At 45.5% G+C, this 19,422-nt stretch overlaps 1 protein-coding gene across 6 annotated transcripts in view; it reads right to left on the bottom strand.

The window, feature by feature from the left end:
- The window catches only part of LOC147888524 (dentin sialophosphoprotein-like protein), a 100,338-nt gene that overhangs the window by 48,467 nt on the left and 32,449 nt on the right, over positions 1–19,422 (bottom strand). For 3 of the 6 annotated variants that reach the window (XM_087392818.1, XM_087392816.1, XM_087392817.1), the window contains 3 exons: positions 4,773–4,970; positions 4,338–4,598; positions 3,942–4,175 (listed from right to left, as the gene is read on the bottom strand). In XM_087392818.1, coding sequence (XP_087248944.1) covers positions 3,942–4,175; positions 4,338–4,598; positions 4,773–4,970 — 693 coding nt within the window. The remainder of the gene's footprint in view (positions 1–3,941; positions 4,176–4,337; positions 4,599–4,772; positions 4,971–19,422) is intronic. The other 3 variants (XM_087392821.1, XM_087392820.1, XM_087392819.1) reach the window with 2 other exon arrangements.

Genomic DNA, 19,422 nt, shown 5'->3' with positions numbered 1-19,422 from the left:
TCTACAGTTGCAGCCATGACACCCTCTCCATATGCACAGCATTACCAAAAAGAAGGCTCAAAACGACCCATCCTCGAGCAACAGGATCAGATTTTTTATCTGCAGCAAGCAGTGAGAGAGCTACAATTGGAGCTGGCAAAAGTAAAGGCCCGACTTCACATTCTTGAAGGGCCTGGTAAGCAGGCAGTAATTGATGAGGCTGTAAAATCTTGTAAGGATTTCCCCCCTACCCCGCAGCTAGTCTCTACAGTCAAAGATCTTGTTCACAACACTGAAGTACAAATTGCTAAGAAGGAAGTGATTGTGGAAGTGGACACGAAAGCAAGTAAGTCTGATATTCAAGCAGAGATGAAAGAGCATGAAGCTAGATGTGATAATGCTCTGAAGATTAGAATAGGGGGACTCCCAGAAGATTGGTACAAAGAGGAGGAAACATATAGTGAAATATTGACAAAGATTAAAGCAAGCTTGCCCAACATTGAATGGGTGAATGATGATGAGCAGGATGATGACGACTCTAGGCCAGCTTTTATTTTGCACTATAGAGGTCATGCAATCCTTACTCTGAAGTCAAAAGATATGCGGACCAAGCTTCTTCCACAATCTTACAAGTTGAAGGGCACCAAAGTATGGACAGCAGAGGAGCTTACACAAGCTCAACTCAAGATTAAGGCAACTGAATTAGCTAAAGTCAGGGCTGCCAGAAAGGATGGAAAATGGGCAGTTTACCGTGACGGTGTAGCACTAATCAGAGAGTTTAAATCAAAACCAAAAGACTCTCAGTCTTAAACTGAAGTATGGCTGTTTACTCTTCTAGATTATCATGTAGGTACTCTAAATAACATGGGTTGCTTTTTGCACTCCTTGGGAGCTGCCATGTGCCCTCCCTAAAGCAGATGTACTAGAGGGTTTCTTGCTGTCCCATAGACCTTTTGGTCTCCAGTGGATGTTAATAGACTTTCTTTCTTTTCTTTCTTTCTTTCTCAAAGCCCCCTGATGAAGTGTGAGGTCTACCAGGAATAATAGCCGACTACAATGAAGGTGTCGCGTGAGGATGTGCTGCTAATCCAAATCCATAGGGACGTGTGGGTCGCATTGCTCCACAAAGATCATCCTAGTGAGAGATCACCAATATAGAACTACGACATCGCCTGATCCTCATATCCCGCATATCTTTCTAGTCTCCTCTCAATACGCTGACTCCCATGTGTAACCATAAACTTTTGGTAGTAGGTACTCTAGGCTCTGATGTGTCTCTGTGTAGAAGACAATATCTAGTCTTGTGTATGGCTCCGAGAAGTTTCTTGGCAAACCATAAGATTCCATTACAATTCCAAATGATACAGGCTCCTCCCTAGGCAGGTGCAACGGGCCCTTCTATACGACCAATCAAGAGCCATTACTAACATACCACTATCCACTTTCCCTCCCTACGAGCAGCATCTTGTTGCAATAGGAGGACTCCTCTCTCCTCTACTTGCAGAGAAGTAAGATCCTCATCCGTGTGAACATGTCGATGATCTCGAAAAGCTACGCGCTTGTGCAATGCCACCACTTGAGCTTGGATATCTCTCAAACATATCTCTGGTAAGGTCCCGTCCAATGCGCCATGCCCCATAAACTCCATGCTCTGGTATCCAAGTGTGGAGGTAACAAAGGGCATAGCATCTAAGTTGTCGGACTACTACGTGGAATGCCACAGACCCTAATGTTAAGAGCCTTACGCTCAAGTAGGGTGGCTGAAACGGTTGCCTTTGCAGCTCGTGTTTCACAACCACCAACTACTTGGAGCCCTCCTTAATAGCCGACTGCATCATGGTGATCCACTCCCCTACCGTGGCACTGCTCCTTGGGACCACATCCGCTCAACATCAAAGGTCCTCTATTCTCTTCTGGAGATCAGAGACCTCTGTCTAGATCACGAGGAAATCACACCCAAGGGTATATATCTGTCTCTTTCCTCCATCTCTCAGGCCCACATGTGGTGCATCTCCATGAGGAGCTGTTGCTGGTGGGTATGCGTATAAAATGGAGATAGAGGGTAAAAGGTAAGCTGGAGAAAGCTCAGCATGGCTTCCTAAGAGGGATGAGACCTAGAGGTACACTATGTAAGTGGAAGAGGGGACATAGTTAGGCCATTTTAAGATCCTTACTAGGTGTAGTACAAGTAGAATTTGAACTCTTGTCTATTTCTGCAAGCTAATACGGATTTGGGGATATGCAAGCAAGGTGAAAATCGCAGAAGAAAACCAACGAGACCTTAACTCGTTGCGCCCCCCCCCCCCAAAAAAAAAAAAAACCGTGCGAGGAGGGTGAAGGTGAAGGATATCCTTAAAGTAGAAGGATCATTTCCTATTACACTGTTCCATTTTTTTGGGGGGACAATCCTCAAAGATGCACGATTGGGCCAAAACGTGATTTCCATAACGACATCAAAGGTGAAAAAGAGAGCAACAAAAGCTGGCACTCAGAGGGGAATCAACATCTCTCTCTCACAAAGGCTGAAGCTTTGGGCAACAACGAGTTTGGGACTACAGCAACAAGTTCAATGCCTACCTACAAAGGGGAGTACCTTACATCTGCATATTTGTTATAGTAAAGGAATCCTTACTTGAATTTCTGCAATTGAGAAAAGAATGGATGGGAATGATAATGAAGGTCAGCCCTTTCAAAGTGAGGAAGTGTCAAGTGGAGAGGAAGCTTTTGCAAACAAGAGATCTAAAGGAACTATGTGCCGATCTTTGCTGAGCCCCCTGATTCTAATATACCTACTCTATCTATTGAGCCACCACCTAGAGTCCCATCTCCTCCACATGAGACTGATCAGTTCGAGAGGTTAGTGGGTCCTTTGAATACTCTTATCGAACAATCTACTGAGAAAAAAAAGTCTACATTCACCAACTATTTGTGTACCCTTCATCTGACAAAACACCAACCTCTAAAAAGTGTAAGTTTGAACCAAAAGAAAGGGTTGGATTTCCTAAGGGATCAAGAGATCCGATAAACTTCTGAATAGAATGAGGCGTTTTGGCACTGTACCTTCCTCAAATATCCAAAATCAAACAAGAGAAGCTTGCTTTGGCAAGTTGCAACCTCACATCTTCAAAAGACGCTTGGTTCTGGTGGTTTGTTTGCCAAACCCAGGAGCAGAAAATGGAAGTGTTTTATGCAGTTACTCAAATCAACCTTTTTATATTTGAGATATAAGAAAAATATAGGAGAAAGAAAGTGTCACAAAGTTAACGCTCGCTTTTGGAAGCTTGCATTGAAATTTAGAGATAGACTGAAGGAAACCAAACTTTTTAAGTTCACAACAAGTCTTCAGCCAAGCATCCGTTATGCGCTTGAATTGTTTACTCCAACTAAGCAAAGTGAGGCTATCAAGCTCGTTGAAGTTGTCGAGAGGAGATAAAATTTGAGAAGATAAGATAACACCAATGAAACCTCTACATCCAAAACCCCTTCCAAGTTTAACTCTCCTCAAGGAAAGCAATGTAAAAACCATTTAGGAGGGGACAAGTCAAGGCACCCATGTCAAAAGGGGAGAAAGAAAGGCTTACTAGAAAAAATAATGCTTTCGATGCAAGGAGGTAGTAGCTGGACAGTGGACACCCATTTTATGACTGTCCCATATTGAGAGTACGAAAACCAGGACTCAGCATCAGAAACAGAAGCACAACTTTGGGATCACTTCACACATTCTCTAGTCCCCAGATTTGTATGAAATTCTACCAATCATAAGAAATCACTCAATAAGCGACAACAGATACAAATTAGAAATTAGCTACAGTGTTTCCTTTATTGATGATCTTGTGCAGATAATGAAAGGGCAAACCATATAGAAATTTTCTTTTTATATGACTGCATTACTGGAGCAGAGGTTTGCTTTGCTTATTTTTACCATAGGTAAAAGACACGCTCATGTGAATGCATTATCTTACCAAAGGTTTAGCTGCTTGATCTTCCAGCTTTGTAAACCCAGCTCTCTTCTTTACTCTTGACCTTTTTGCTTTCTGATCATCCGCTGATAGTTCTACATCTGTACCAGAAGCAATTACTACTGACCCCAATCCAGCCTTAAGGGAGTTTGCTTCAACTTCTCCATTCTTGCAAGCATTCATAGCCGATATATCACATGTGCCAGCTTGCTCCTTGCATGACTCAACTACCACGTTCTGCATTTCAAATGCACACACATCATATAACAGTAAGACTAAGACAATTGTCTCACCGTCACATAAATTAGCCAATGTTTGGTCGTTTTATCTTTCTACGATCAAAACTGTTGTGGCATTTCATTAAGGCGAAGTACTCCAAATTTAAGGATATAACCTCACCAAACTCTTGGCGGATTTCCCTCCAGACCTTATGAAGTGAGCACGCTTCACCCCCTTCCTCAAGTGTTCCTTTATAGAGGCACCTAAACTTGTTTCATCTTCATCTGTATGTATTAACTCCACATCTACAGGAGAGTTTTCAATTTCTCTTTGTTCTAAAGATGAATCATCTGGGCGTGCAGTTACATCATCTCCATTTGGTATTTCATGGAGCCTCTTTTGGTTTCCATCACGTACAGAACTTCTGGTGTCACACTCCCTCTGTTAATTACCCAACCATTGCAGGTAATTCACATCAAATAAAAATTAAAGACCAAAAGGCAGTATATAATCAAGGCCTCTATCATAGATTTTGTGAAAGTGATTTCACCTTTTTGGAGAATAAATATAGCAAAGTGGACGCAGATAATTTCCTTTTTCATTAGGGAAGCTTACCAAATTATCCGGTTTCCGACATCTTGACCTTGTTGCACGAGCTGCTACCAGCAACTTCTGCATGGCGACATCATCTATTTGATTTGGCATAAAGGATTTAGGTTCACTATCTCCTTGTTGAACTGTGATACCATCTCGTGATCCAGCTACCATAAATTGCTCATTCAATTGATAAACAGCACCATCTAGAGTTTCAATCTGTATGAACCGTGTAAACCATTAAGCATTGCATTAAGCGCATAAGCTTCAATGACAATCAAAGTCAACTCCGAGACACAAACATTCATGATTGAATTCCTTCTACAAGAAAAGGTTTCAGTGATGTATAACTCTTGAATTTAGGTTAAGCCTTAGGGCTGAAATTTGTTCAGACATATGGTGAGAAAGAGAAGGGGGAGAGGGGGGGGGGGGGGCGCATAAAGAAAAGGGTGACAAGCTAAATGGCAGGAATGAATGTCACGGGGGCGTGATTCTAATTATTAGAATTTACATGTGACATCCCAAGACCTATAGTGGTAAAAAGGCTAACATAGTGCACTGATTCCTAGGACCAAGGAAGTGGGTTAGAGAGGGCTAAAAGTCCCTTTCGCTAATAATAGCTCCAAGAGCCACGTTTGGCTAGCTGACTTGGAAAGCAAGTAGAAAAGGAGAAATTTTCTTTGAGGCTTGTTTTGCGACTACAGAAGAACAGGGAGAGGCAATTCATAGGCTGGGAGAGTGCTCCAGGGCTGTCAGAAGCTCATTAATTCCTAGGACCAAGGAAGTGGGTTAGAGAGGGGTAAAAGTCCCTTTCGCTAATAATAGCTCCAAGAGCCGGAGGCGATTCAAGTCAAGCAGCACTGGTGGGCGAAGGAGAGGGGTCTCAGACGAGATCTCGCCTCGATACAGCGGATGCAGCAGTCTTCTCCAGGTTCTGAGGAGCTCAGACGGCAAGAGGTTAGAGCCCGAGCCATGCTAGAGGAGATCACCCAGCGACGCTCAGAGTTCTCGTTTCATGCTTCCAAGTCCTTTTGGGCTAGGAAAGGCGACAGGATGTGCAGAGAGTTCTTCAGGACTCATGGCCAGAGGTCAACAGGGGAACAGCTCCGATCTCTTAGAGCGCAGGATGGTAATGTCAAGACAGATCCAAACGAGGTCCGGGACTTGGCGACAGATTTCTATAGATCCCTGTTCCAGCAGGAGCCCCCAGACCCTCGTGCCCGTCGTTGCCAGGGAGGAGGTGTGGAGGTATACACCGCTGCTCGTGCAGCCTAGCATGGGTGATTCCCTTCTCGCCCCTTTCACCCTGGCAGAGATGCAGGATGCGGTGAGCGCTATTGATGGGCAGAAATGCCCAGGTGAGGATGGGCTCTCTAGAGCTTTCTTCACCACCTTCTGGGAGCAGGTCCACCAGCCCTTGCTCGCAACTTTCCAGCATATCTTCTCCAGCGGACAAATGCCAGAGAGCCTTGCGACAGGCTTGATTTGCCTCATCCCCAAAGGGGGGGGCCATCAGGAGATCAGACAGTGGCACCCTATCACCCCCCTCCTGACTGCCTACAAAATCCTCGCCAAGATGATCAGTAGCCGCATCCGCCCCCTGCTACATGACTTGATCCATGACACCCAGACTGGTTTTGTCCAAGATCGCAGCATTTTGGACAACATTTTCACATTCTCAGAGGCGACGGAGTGGACCCAGCACAGTGGCCAGCACCTTGCCATACTTCTTCTTGACTTTGAGAAGGCGTACGACAGGGTAGACTGGTCCTTCTTGGAAGGTACACTCTCTCGATTCGGTTTCCCGGACGAGTGGATCAGAGGTATTGCTAGCCTCTACACGTCGGCCTCCAGCCGGGTTATCATCAACGGCAGGATGGGGGAGAGATTCACCCTCGAGCGCTTGGTGCGTCAGGGCTGCCCGCTTGCGCCCTACCTCTTCCTATTTTTTGTGGAGGCCATGACTCACTTCCTACGAGCCCGTACCACTGGTCTTCGAGGGATGCGCCTCCCTATTCGGGAGAATGCAGAACTTCTGGACTCCGAGTATGCAGATGACACAGCCCTATATGTGCAGGATGATATCGAGTCACTGGAGCGAGTGAGACTGTCCTTAGAGGTTTTTTGCCTAGCCGCTGGGGCAAAAATCAACTGGCATAAGTCCGTTGGTTTTCTTACGGATCTGGGAGCCAGCTCACAGTGGGGTATTTTCCTGGGGTTTCGCTGGATCCCTAGAGGACAGACAACATGTTACCTGGGATTCCAGGTAGGCCTGGATATCACACCGGCTCAGCAGTTCTTACCGGTCCTAGTCTCCATACGACGGAAGCTAGCCTTCTGGAGCACGGCTCGGCTATCCTTGGCAGGCAGGGCCATTGTGGTCAACCAAGTCCTTCTTGCCACCGCTTGGTACGTGGCCTCTTGCTGGTGTTTCTCGAGATCATGTGTAGCCCAGCTGAGGAGACTGGTGCGAAACTTCCTTTGGTCTGGCTCAGATGGTTCCGGCACCACCAGAGCCCAGGTCGCCTGGCAGAGGGTCATTCTCCCCCAGACAGAGGGCGGCCTTGGCATCATAGATCCAGAACTGCAGAGTCAGGCATTACTTGGCAAGTTAGTCATCCGCGTTTTGACCCCAGGAGGGCAGACGTGGAAGCTCTTGCTTCAGCATGGTCTCAGCGCATGTACCCCCCAGAGAGGGGGTGATTGGCAGCCATCTATCCGGTGGATCTTCACTTCTGCCCCATTGACTCAGCCCCGTTCCCCCTTTCTCCGTAGCCTCGTCATAGTCTGGAGGAAGTTGCGACACAGCCTCTCCCAGGTTCCCCCTAGCTGCCGAGAGGAGATAGACAGACAGCCCCTGATCTGGAGCAGCCGGGTGACAGATGATATATGTCGCCAGCTTGGAGAGAGATCCCATATCCCTTGGGCGCTCTGAGCGCGTGGACCCGCGCGCTCGCTCCAGGTTTGGAGGGATGTCTACAGCCAGCTGAGCCCAGGCGAGCTGGCAGCAGCAGAGATCGATGCTGCCATTCCTGCAGGTTGGAGGATTCCCATGATCACCAGACAGCTCCTCCCGGGAGATGAGAGGTGGCTAGGGCAGTTCACACCCCGTGGCATTCCTTTGGTGGTTGCAGGCCTTTTCTCGGACTCCTCGATCCACTTCTTCTCCGTCGTCGATGATAGCCGTCTCCAACACAGAGAGGCCGTGATCGACCCCCAGCTTCCCTGGCAGCGCCTTCGCATCATAGGGCTGCAAGGAAAAACGTGGCATATAGACCCCCTAATTATTTAGGACCACGACTGGAGACTCTGGATCTGGGAGGGCCGTTCCTTGACAGAGGTGGAGTGGGACCCAGGAAAGTGGCGCTGGCCACCATTGGAGACCACAGAGAACCCTACCCCCTTCTTCTCTTACAGTGCGCGTACTGGTAGGCGTGCTCTTGGGGCTCTCCAGTGCGGGCTACCCACACAAGCACATAGTTGGTATGCCCAAGGAATATCTCTGCCCTTTCTTCGCACATTCTGGAAGACTCTAGTGCGGGCTACCCACACAAGCACATAGTTGGTATGCCCAAGGAATATCTCTGGTCTTTCTTCACACATTCTCGAAGACTCTTTGGGCAAGCTGGCGGCCGAGGAAGATCTCTTACTTTCTTTGGATGGTGGCCCACAAGGGGCTACCAGTTGGCAGCTGGCTGAGGCAGATGGGGCAGGAGGGGCACTGCCAGATGTGTTTTCAGGAGGAGTCGTCCCTGAAGCACTGCCTTTGGAGCTGCTCGCATTTTCAAACAGTTTGGAAGGGAGTCATGGGGATCTTAGCGAGGGATGCACCCGAGCTAGGACCGGTCACTTGGGGAGCCGTTTGCTGGTGCAGCACCAAGATGGGACATCACTTGGCTTATGATTTCTCTAGGCAGGATCCAGTTTTCTTCATCACGTAGGCCACCTGTGCATACATGGACAGCTTCCCTTGGCATCTGACAGAGACAGATGCAGGAGCGATGACTCGGCACCCAGTTTGGGAGATCATAGGGAGTATTGCAGGCTGGCATATCTGGACTTCCAGATGCACGCAGACCTTAGGAGATCAGGCTTCTTCTACAACCCAGACCCTAGCAGACATTTGGAGCACGATCATTCACACGCTCAAGGGTCAATGGGATCAGATTCAGGGGGAGTCCCGGGCACGGAAGGAGAAGAGACGGCGCTTCCTTCGCGACTGGGACCATCGAGTGCTGTTCTTCCAGCACTCAGCTCAGAGTCTTCAGTGGCATTACTCCCCCCCATCGTGGCTGTTTGTCCACACTCCGATGATTATGCCCTGAGAGGCTTGTAATTAGTATTTTGTTACCTCGGGCTGTATCCGTTTTGCGATTGCAGCCCGCTGGCCTTTAGGCCCTCTTGTACTCTCGTTTTCAAGCAATATAACTAGCACTACTTTTTGCGCAAAAAAAAAAGCTCCAAGAGCCACGTTTGGCTAGCTGACTTGGAAAGCAAGTAGAAAAGGAGAAATTTTCTTTGAGGCTTGTTTTGCGACTGCAGAAGAACAGGGAGAGGTAATTCACAGGCTGGGAGAGTGCTCCAGGGCTGTCAGAAGCTCAAAAACGAATTTCAAAAATGAATTTCGTTTTTGTGCCAAGACCCTCCAGATCAGTATGTTTTTGCTGCATACCTGCAGTCCGTGCCTTCCAAAGCCACCATCAGTTTTGCATCTTTCCAGGGCTGTTTGGAGCTCCCAGGCAGCTCGACTTGCTGCCAGACAGATGGATCTGTTGCATCGCACCTGCAAAAGGCCTTCCGGGGCTGTCAGATTTGCTGCTTATCAATTCCGCCACCTCTAAGTGTCTTCCAAAGTTCTCAAGCAGGTTGTTTGCAGAATTCGCATCTGTTCTAAGTAGTTTGGAGCCTCTAGAAGTGGGCGATTCTCTGTTGGAGGTTGCCAGAGTGCCAGAAAGCTTCCAATTCAATTCGCCTACCAGGATTGGGCTGCCAAGAGACAAAGGAGTGCCAGGAAGATATCGTTTTGCTGCGTTTTTTCTCTCCAGGGGTGTTGTTCATGACTTCGCCTGCCAGGCTTGTGTTCTTCTTGGTTTCTGCCTAGTTGGCCTGGTTCAACAAGGTTTGGTTGAGCCAGAGGTTGCCAGATACTAGGTATTTTTGATGTTAAATGTCCTACTCTTGCTAGAGATTTTTGCCAGGATGGCCATGGAATTTGCAAAGGTTTTTGCCCACAGGTTTTTGCCAGGATGGGTTTTGATGCCTTTGCCAGCCGCGGCAAGGCTGCTTGAGTGTTTAGTTGATTGGGTGTTGTGCAAAGTCGAGGCTTTGCTGTATTTTGATCTCACTGAATACAAAAAAGTTTACTGCAAGGGGCGCCAACGATTTTGGGGGCAATCTGGTGTCTAGTGCAAACCAGGGGCATTCTAGCTCTTGGATTGTGTGTTGGAAGTTTATTTTTTTGCTGTCTTGAATTTTTATGTGGCTGTAATTAAGTGATTTGCTCATTATTTGGATTTACCGCCCTTTGGAGAACCCGAAGGCCGGTGACAGTGGTTCAATTGCCGGGATCCCACCATCTTTTTCAAGAGGTAAGCCCGTGGTTGTGGCTAGGTAGGCACAAGTAGCTAGAAGTAATTGCAGCCAAGCAAATTCAGCAAATATGTCTCATCGTGAGAGGTCGCAATCGATTGTCGACTCAGAGCAGGAAGAGGCACAAGAATCCCTTGGGGATGAATATTCTCAGGATGAGGAGCAAGTTTAGGAACAACAACTTTATGGGCAACAAGCTTTTGGACAACAAGCTTTTGGACCGCAAGCTTATGGGCAGCAAGTCTTTGGACAGTAGGATCAGGAAGAAACTCATGTTCAGTGTGAGTAAGAGGAAGAAGATGAGGGAGATGTCATGCTAAGAGAGCACATGACGAGCACGATGGATATGCTTACTCAACACACTCAGAATCCTCGTATTCAGTAACTTCTTGATTTCCCGAAGAAGGGCAAGAAGAAAAAGAAGAAAGCACACAAGCAGCAGTCTGGTGCTCAGCCAGGTAATGGGCAGCCAAACATTATGCCACAGGTTCCTATGCAACAATTTGTTTTTGGCTATGGCACCAGGATGAATGATCTAGGCAGTAATTTTTAGTATTTTAATTGCGGACAGAAAGTTTTTCCTCAGTCCACAATGTATCCAGGTTATTTTGGGGGAGGTTCAGTGTTCAAGCCATGGTTGGACAGCCTAATGAAGGCATGGGTATGGCTGGAAACTTCCCAATGGGGTCTCAGCCTGGTATGCAGGGATTTCTTTTTTTTTTTCAAGAAAGAGACTTCGATTAAGTAAGAGAACTGGAAACTTCCCAATGGGGTCTCAGCCTGGTATGCAGGGATTTCTTTTTTTTTTCCAAGAAAGAGACTTCGATTAAGTAAGAGAAAAAACCCGCGAGAGCAAGCTCAAAGCGGAATACATCATGAAACCATGAGGATAAATAAACCCCCTCAAAATGAGGTGGAAAACAACCAAGGCTAAGGCTGAAAGTGCCACCTCAACCCTCTAAGAGTCTCAGAGAAGAAAGGTAGTGATCAATCACCAAAAGGAGATAAGTTTAGGGCACTGTGAAATACCTCAAACTTCTCACGTGGAAGTGCTTTGGTGAAAATGTCTGCAACATTGTCACGTGTTGACACATAGATCATACTAATCTCCCCTGCATGTAACTTCTCTCTGACATAATGGTAATGAACCTCAATGTGCTTTGAGCGAGCATGAAACACGGGAATCTTTGCCACTACTATAGCACTCTGACTATCAGTGAGAATTGGAGAAGGACCTCCAATAAGAGACGAAGATCAGCGAACAAACGTCGCAGCCAAACACACTCAATTGTCACTGTGAAAGCTACCCTGTACTCAACTTCACATGAGGAAGTAACCCCTGTAGATTGCTTCTTGCTTAGCCAAGAAATGCAAGCTTTGCCCAAACAGAAACAATTACCACTGGTGGACTGCCTGGTATCATAGTCTCCAACCCAATCTAAATCACTGTAAGCATGCATCTGCAAGTCACCCCCCCCCGGGAAACATCAAGCCAAAAGACTTTGTGATGCGTTTTACAGCCTACCAATGTGTTGTCTTTGGGCTGTGCATATATCTACTTACCTGAGATACTGCATACTGAATATCGGGCCTTGTATTGCACAAATAGATGAGGCATCCAACAGCCTGGCTGTAAAGTGTGACATCCACTTATTCACCTCCATCATACACAGTAAGCTTTAGCCCCGGCTCCATGGGAGTGGCAATAGGCTTACAATCATGCATGTTGAACCTATCCAAGAGCTTCTGCACATACTTGGATTGAGACATAACGATGCCACGCTTGTCTTGTATAAACTGGATCCCCAAATAAAAATTTAATATGCCCAAATCTGTCATGTCAAATTCAGCTTTCAACTCAGCCTTAAAATCTACAATTATATCCTCATTGGACCTTGTGAGCAGCATGTCATCTACATAAAGAATGATGACCAAAATATCCCCCCCATCCTTCTTGATGTAGAGGGTGCTTTCCGTGGGACTATTATGTAACCCCTTACTTACCAGGAAGGCATCAATCTTGGCATACCATGCATGTGGGGCTTGTGTTAGCCCATATAAATCTTTGTTAAGCTTGCAAACCCGAAGTGCATTGCCAGAAAGTTCAAATCCAAGAGATTGTTTGACATAAACCTCTTCCTGCAAGTCCCCATAGGAAAGCTGTTTCTATGTCCAACTGATGGACATTCCAAACAAAATTTGCAGCCATTGCGATAATTGGCCGTATGGTGGTCATCCGGGATGTAGGAGCAAAAGTCTCCTCATTATCTATGCCTTTCTTCTATGCATAACCTTTGGCAACCAGCCTTGCCTTGTATCTGTCAATAGACCCATCTGGCTTCCTTTTCACCTTGAAAACCCACTTGGTACCAACGGCATGCTTACCTGGTGGCAAATCCACAACACCCCTAGTCTGATTTTTCTCTATGGACTGCAATTCATTGTGTATGCCATGCATCCAATGCACATTATCATTTGCTTCTTCAAAAGAGTCAGGCTCCTCTTCATCAAGAAGAGTCCCTCCATAACCTGTCTCAACTGAAAGAGCCCCCCCTGCGTGCCTTACTGCACTGCGAGTCCTACCAGGCAATGGGGCCTCAAGCCTACTTTCCCTGAGAGTCTGTAGCAACCAATTCGGGACTGTTTTGTCTGCATGTATCTCTTAATTTTTTGCCTGACAACTTCATCCACACCTTGTGGAGGTACAAAATCAAGCCGTGGCTGAATCGGGGCATGTGGATCAGGAGGAGGTTGTTGTAAATTCTGACTTTCAGCATGAACCTTAGCTGGGGAACCAAATGCTATAGGAAGCATCCCCTTAAAAACATCATCTGAAGAAGCTGGAATATTAAATTCAGCATGTGTATGTGCTGAATTTTCAGAGAATATAACATCTCTACTCACAGAAATCTTGCAAGAAGCAGGATTGTAGAGACGATAGCCTTTGCTTTGTGCACTATACCCAACAAAAATGCATTTAACTGCCTTATCTAGCAACTTACGTCGAAACTCCACAAGCACGTGGGCATATGCAACACAACCAAAAACTATGAAGTGATCCATTGAAGGCTTTCTCCCATGCCATGCCTCGTAGGGAGTGATTGTCTTCAAAGCCTTTGTGGGAGCCCGATTCAAAACATAGTTGGCACACATGAGGCCTTTAAGCCAAAACCTATGAGGCAACTTTTTACTGGTAAGCATGCATCTATCCATCTCCATAAGAGTGCGATTCTTGTGCTCAGCTTTGCCATTTTGTTGAGGTGTAAGCCTCACTGTAAGCTGATGTGTGATACCTTTCTCCTTCAAAAATGCCTCAAACTCATGAGACATATACTCCCCCCCTCTATCTATGCGAAGTGTCTGCACCTTGAGTCCTGTCTCATTCTCAACCATAGCCACAAAGTGTTTGAAATGCATAAACACTTCTGATTTTGCCTTAAGTCCATAGACCCAAGTGTAGTTGGTGAAGTCATCTATGAATGTAACATAATAAAGATAACCCCCAAAAGCAGGTGTCCTCATGGGACCGCAGACATCACTGTGAATAAGCTGTAATTTGCGTGTAGCTTTCACTGCACCATCCTTATTGAAAGGAAACCTATGCATCTTGCCAAGGATGCAACCCTCACATGCACCAGGAGGATGTGACTCTAAGATCTTTTCTCATATAAATCAAGCTGAAAAAGACCCCGATACAAAGTACCATACAATATCAAAGCATAGTCATTCTCTTTGTTTCTAACTGCGCACTTATCATCATCAAATACAACCTGAAATCCTCCTTTATTAAGAGAGGAAACTGAAAGCAAATTCTTCTTTATGCATGGCACATAGAGTACATCTAAAATTCTGAAATCTGTGCCATCAGTGAATGTGAGAATAATGTCTCCCACTCCACACACTGAATAAGAAGAATTATTAGCAAAAGTCACCTTCTTTTTAGTAGGTGGACGATGCAAAGATACAAAAACACTCTTCTTGGAAGTGATGTGCTTTGAAGCACCACTATCAAAATACCAAGTATTCAGTGTCTCATTGACACTGAGAGAGCATGCATCCTTTGAAGGATCATAGATGCAAGTCAAAAAAGCATAAGCGTCATCATCATTAGTAGGAGCTGATGCATCTAACATAGCCATACCTCAATCCCTTTTCTTCTCTTTAGCTATGCGCTTCTTGCATTCTCCAATATAATGACTGGCTTCTTACAATAGTGACGAATGCCCTTCTTTTTCTGCTTATCTGCATCACCCTTAGCCTTATAAGAGGGCTATCCTAAATCAGCTTTATGCTGATGTGTGGGCTGATTGGCACGTTGCTTTTGCTGCCCTTTTCCCTTGGGCTTAAACTTACAAAGCATGGCATGCTCGCTAGCCCGGGTTGCCATATTTCTTCATGTCTGCTCCTCCTGCAACAGCAGTCCTACCAACTCGTGAAAAGAGAGAGGATTACTGCCCCCCCTCAATGACAAATTCAGCGAGGTGTGGAAACCAAGATAGGACTCAGGAAGAGAATTCAGAGTAGTGGTAATCATCTCTGAATCCGGAATGACTTCATCAATATTCAGTAGTTGCTCCCTCAAATCCTGAAGCTTTATGAGGTGAGTATTCATGGAATCTCCCTCATCCATATGCGTATGAGAAAGCTCTCGCTTCAGAAAGGAAACTCGGGCATCATTTCTTGCTGCAAACATACTCTCCAATATCTCCCAAGCTGCCTTTGATGTCTTGCATGACCGAATGTGAGGAATAATGAACCTCTTGACAGAGAGAGAAATCATTGATAGAGCTTGTGCATCTCTAGAATCCCATCTTGAACCATGAAACTCCACAAGGAGTAGTTGGTGCCATCCAACTTATCCTCTTGTGTGAGGACTCCAAACACCTCATTGTTCTGAGCCATTTTTGCCAATAGATTTTCTTTATAAGTTTAAAGATCGTTTTTCTAAGTCTTTGCCAGGTGAATTCCACCGGCAAGACCTGAGGATCATTCCATTGACATAATCCCAGGGAGCAGCCCACCCAACAAGCCGCCATACAAGGTGAGTGCAGCTCTACAAGAAAGTCAACTCCTTGCTTCAAAAAGGGCTCATAAGGCCAAACTTTTCCTCTTTTTGCTCGCCGGTTTTATTGGTACAGAAAAAGGATGGATCTTGGAGGATGTGAATCGACTACCGTGCACTCAACAAGATCACCATCAAGAACAGGTTTCCAATTCCTCGTATCGATGATATTCTGGACAGGTTGGAGGGATGTACTATGTTCAATCGCATCGACTTGAAGAGCCAATACCATCAAATTCACATCCGGCCAGAAGATGCTCACAAAACCGCTTTTCGAACCAGATTTGGTTTGTATGGTATCTTGTTATGCCATTTGTTTGACTAACACTCCCGCCACGTTCAATCGGATGATGGACAGGATTTTCCAAGAACACACGGCTTTTGTTGGTACGCTCTTTGATGACATTATCATGTTCTCAAAGAATGAGGAGGAGCACAAAAACATATGGCTATCATGTTTGAAGAAAGAAAGTTTATTAAAGTCTGCTAAAGACCGATGGGTCTATGAGACTGAAGAAAAACTTGATACAATGAGCCAATGCGATGACACACGGAACTGCCCAAGGTCAATCCTGAGTGAATGTGGTAGGTGGATCTGGTTGTATCCTGGTGGAATGATGAAACCCTCTGCTGAAATGTGCAAGTAGTGGCCTCGATGGAAGCTGAGCTTCACATGGAGCTCTGCCTGTGCAAGCCATGTCTTGAATGTGTGTCCTCCCAGATGGTTGGGTTGAATTTGTTGCCCCGGAATGGGACAAACGGAGCATCAATGCTGTACTGGAAGGGTGGCAATCTGTCTATATGAATACCCAATGTCTCAAACCATCTCCATGTGTGAGCATACCAACATCTCCGATCACCCTGAGCTGCTATCGCCATAGAAGATGTTATGTCGGTAAAAGCTAAATCATTTCAGGGTGAATCACCCCCGGTCCCCCTCGCCTCCCCCGCCTCTCCACACCTTATATGTGTCTAATGGATAGATCTCAAGGGTCTAGGGGACACACTATGTTTAGTAAAAAAGATGCTCCCACCTTCTTGTAATTTTGTCTTACATGGTTTGAAGTTTTTATTTGCAGCACTTCTCAAAGAAACAAAGTTGAAAGAATTCTTCACGCATGTTTTTCATGCCATAAAGAGATAAAGGTACTAGATCAAGAAGGATTTAATGTAGTTTGAAACCAATTTTCTTTAAGGATTTGCAAACAATTTGGAATTTGTTCAAACACTAAGTGGTAGCCAATACTGGTAGTTTGGATGATTCATTATACAAGGTCTATTGAAACCCATTTGGGACAAAGTTAATACTACCAAAGTTTGAACTACAAGATTATGAAGAAATGAAGTCTTTATTAATGGAGCATGTGTATCCATGGTTGTTCCATGCTTCAATGGGAGGATCGTCAGTATTACACAATTGCAATTTGAGCATGACCTATTCAACGACAAGGGTCCATCAAAATATTGGAGTTGGATCACTTCACAAATCCTCCAGTCCCCATATTTTTATAAAATTAAAAAAATAATCTACCAATCATAAGAATCACACAGTAGGTGGCAATACATACTACTGAAAAATTACCTCAATGTGTCCTTTCTTGATAAACTTTTGCAGATAATGAAAAGGGCAAACAATGCAGAGAATTTCTTTCTATATGAATGCATTATCAAGGCTGAAGTTTGCTTGGATTATATTTTCCGTAGGTAAAGATATGCTTATGTGAATGCATTCTCTTACCAAAGGTTTGGCTGGCTGATTTTCCAGCTTTGCAAAACCAGCTTTCTCCTTTAGCCTTGACTTTTTCGCTTTTTGACCATCCATTGGTAGGTCTACGTCTGTAGCAGTAATTTTTACTACTGACCCCAATCCAGTCTTAAGGGAGTTCGCTTCACCTTCTCCATTAATGCATGCATTCAGTGATGATGCATTAACATCACAAAATAATACTGCAAAATGTATAATGTGTATGCACTGAATACGATAATATAAGGGGACATAGCAACTCTTTTTTGTTGCCATTGCTTCATTTCTTGAGCTTCCATTGCTTGCCCTAGTCTACATATTTGATATAACAGTAAGGCTAAGATAATTGTCTCACCATCACATAAATTAGCTCACGTTTGGTGGTTTTATCTTTCTACAATCAAAAGTGTTGTAGCATTTCATTAAAAAGAAGATACTCCCAATTTAAGAGTATAACCTCACCAAACTCTTGGCTGATTTCCCTCCATTTGCAGGAGAGTTTCCAATTTCTATTTGTCCTAAAGATGAATCACTTGAATGTGCACTTACATCGTCTCCATTGGTATTTCATGGAGCCTCTTTTGATTTCCAGCACGTCCAGAAGTGCGTGTGACATCATCTTGTGATCCAGCTATGATGAATTGCTCATTCAACTGATCACCAGCCCCCTTCAGAGTTTCAATCTGTATGGACCTTATACACCATCAAGCCTTGCATTAATTGCACAAGCTTCAGTAACAATCGAAGTCAACTCCTAGACACAAATATTCATGATTGAATTCTTTGAAGTTTTGTCTAGGAAAAGCTTTCAATGATGTATAACTCTTGATTGTAAGTAGGGCTGAAAATTATTCAGACCAGTGCTGAGAAAAGAGAGAAGGGGGAAGGCAGGGGGGGGGCAGCGGGTTGTTGTTTGGAGTAGAGAGGAATGCGAGGCTAAAGGACAGGATGAAGGAAGAAACATAGCATGGAGATAGGGACTGAATGCACAAGAGAGAAGGGTGGCACACAAAAGAGGTTGCATATTGAGAGAGAGAGAGAAAGAGAGAGAGTTTATTAAAGTCTGCTAAAGACCGATGGGCCTATGAGACTAAAGAAAATCCTGATCCAATGGGCAAAAGTGTGGAGCTACTAAGCGAGCATCCTAACCCACGCTAAAAACCTTGGTGTAGACATAGTCAATGATATCATAGTACATGTCCACCATAAACATAAGCAACCATCCTAGCATCATCATCCTCATGTGGAGATACAGTCTAATCCAATACAATACAATATAGAACATCAAATGGACTAGGCAATGCAGGCAGGAAGCCAGTGATGGACCATTGTCTGTTATCAGGACGAGTAACCTGTCATGCCCTCCTGGCTGCAACCCGACGTCTGACGAGCGCCATTGTAAACCCGGTCGGCTACACCCCAGACTAGAAGAGAGAGGAGATGTCAATGAGTGTGATCTATGAGTCTGTCCTCTACCTGATGTGTCGCGTCTCGGTCTCAGGGTCTCTGCCTCTCCCGCTAACCGTAGCATCAACCTGCTCCGCCTGGAAGAACTCTGTGATCGTACTCTAGGATGGGTCAGGCACGGTCCTCTGCTCCTATCACCTCTGATGAGATGATCTCTAAGACGGACCACCTCGTGGATAAAAGCTGCCAAGCATCTCTAGTTTGGGTATAGGAGGAGTCCAAAGAGGCCCTCGACCACGTGTCTAAAAAGGCAATGGTATCGCCCACCAATCTCATAATAGACTGGGCAACGGAAAAGAAAGTGCTCCTCTAACTCCATCTCATGGCGCTCACACACTGTGCAGATGCGACTCTCCCTGGGTATCCCCTCTGCACGCACGCTCTCGATACGAAGCCAGTGCGATGACACCCGTACCTGTCCAAGGGAAATCCTGAGTGAATGTGGTAGGTGGATCTAGGTGTACCCTGGTGAGATGATGAAACCCTCTTGCTAAAATGTGCAAGCAGTGGTCCCGATAGAAACTAAGCTTTACATGGAGCTCTGCCTATGCTAGCCAGGTCTTGATGTGTGTAGCTGTAGAAGATTCCGGATGATTGGGTTGAATTTGTTACCCCGGAACGGAACAAATGGAGCATCAATGTTGTACTGGAAGGGTGGCAGCCTATCTATATGAAAACCCAATCTCTCAAACCACCCACATATGCATGCGTACCAAGATCTCTGATCACCCTAAGCTGCTAGCGCCATAGAAGATGCTAGTGCCAACCAAGGTAGCATGCGTCATCCTGTGGTACATGAGCCGTATGCG

Source organism: Dipteris shenzhenensis, chromosome 21 (assembly GCF_047967505.1).
Source record: "Dipteris shenzhenensis isolate YYH24624 ecotype China chromosome 21, Dip_SZ_1.0, whole genome shotgun sequence".
Classification (NCBI taxonomy): Eukaryota; Viridiplantae; Streptophyta; class Polypodiopsida; order Gleicheniales; family Dipteridaceae; genus Dipteris; species Dipteris shenzhenensis.
The sequence above is the reverse complement of the archived record's forward strand: the minus strand, read 5'-3'. Positions and strand labels throughout refer to the sequence as shown.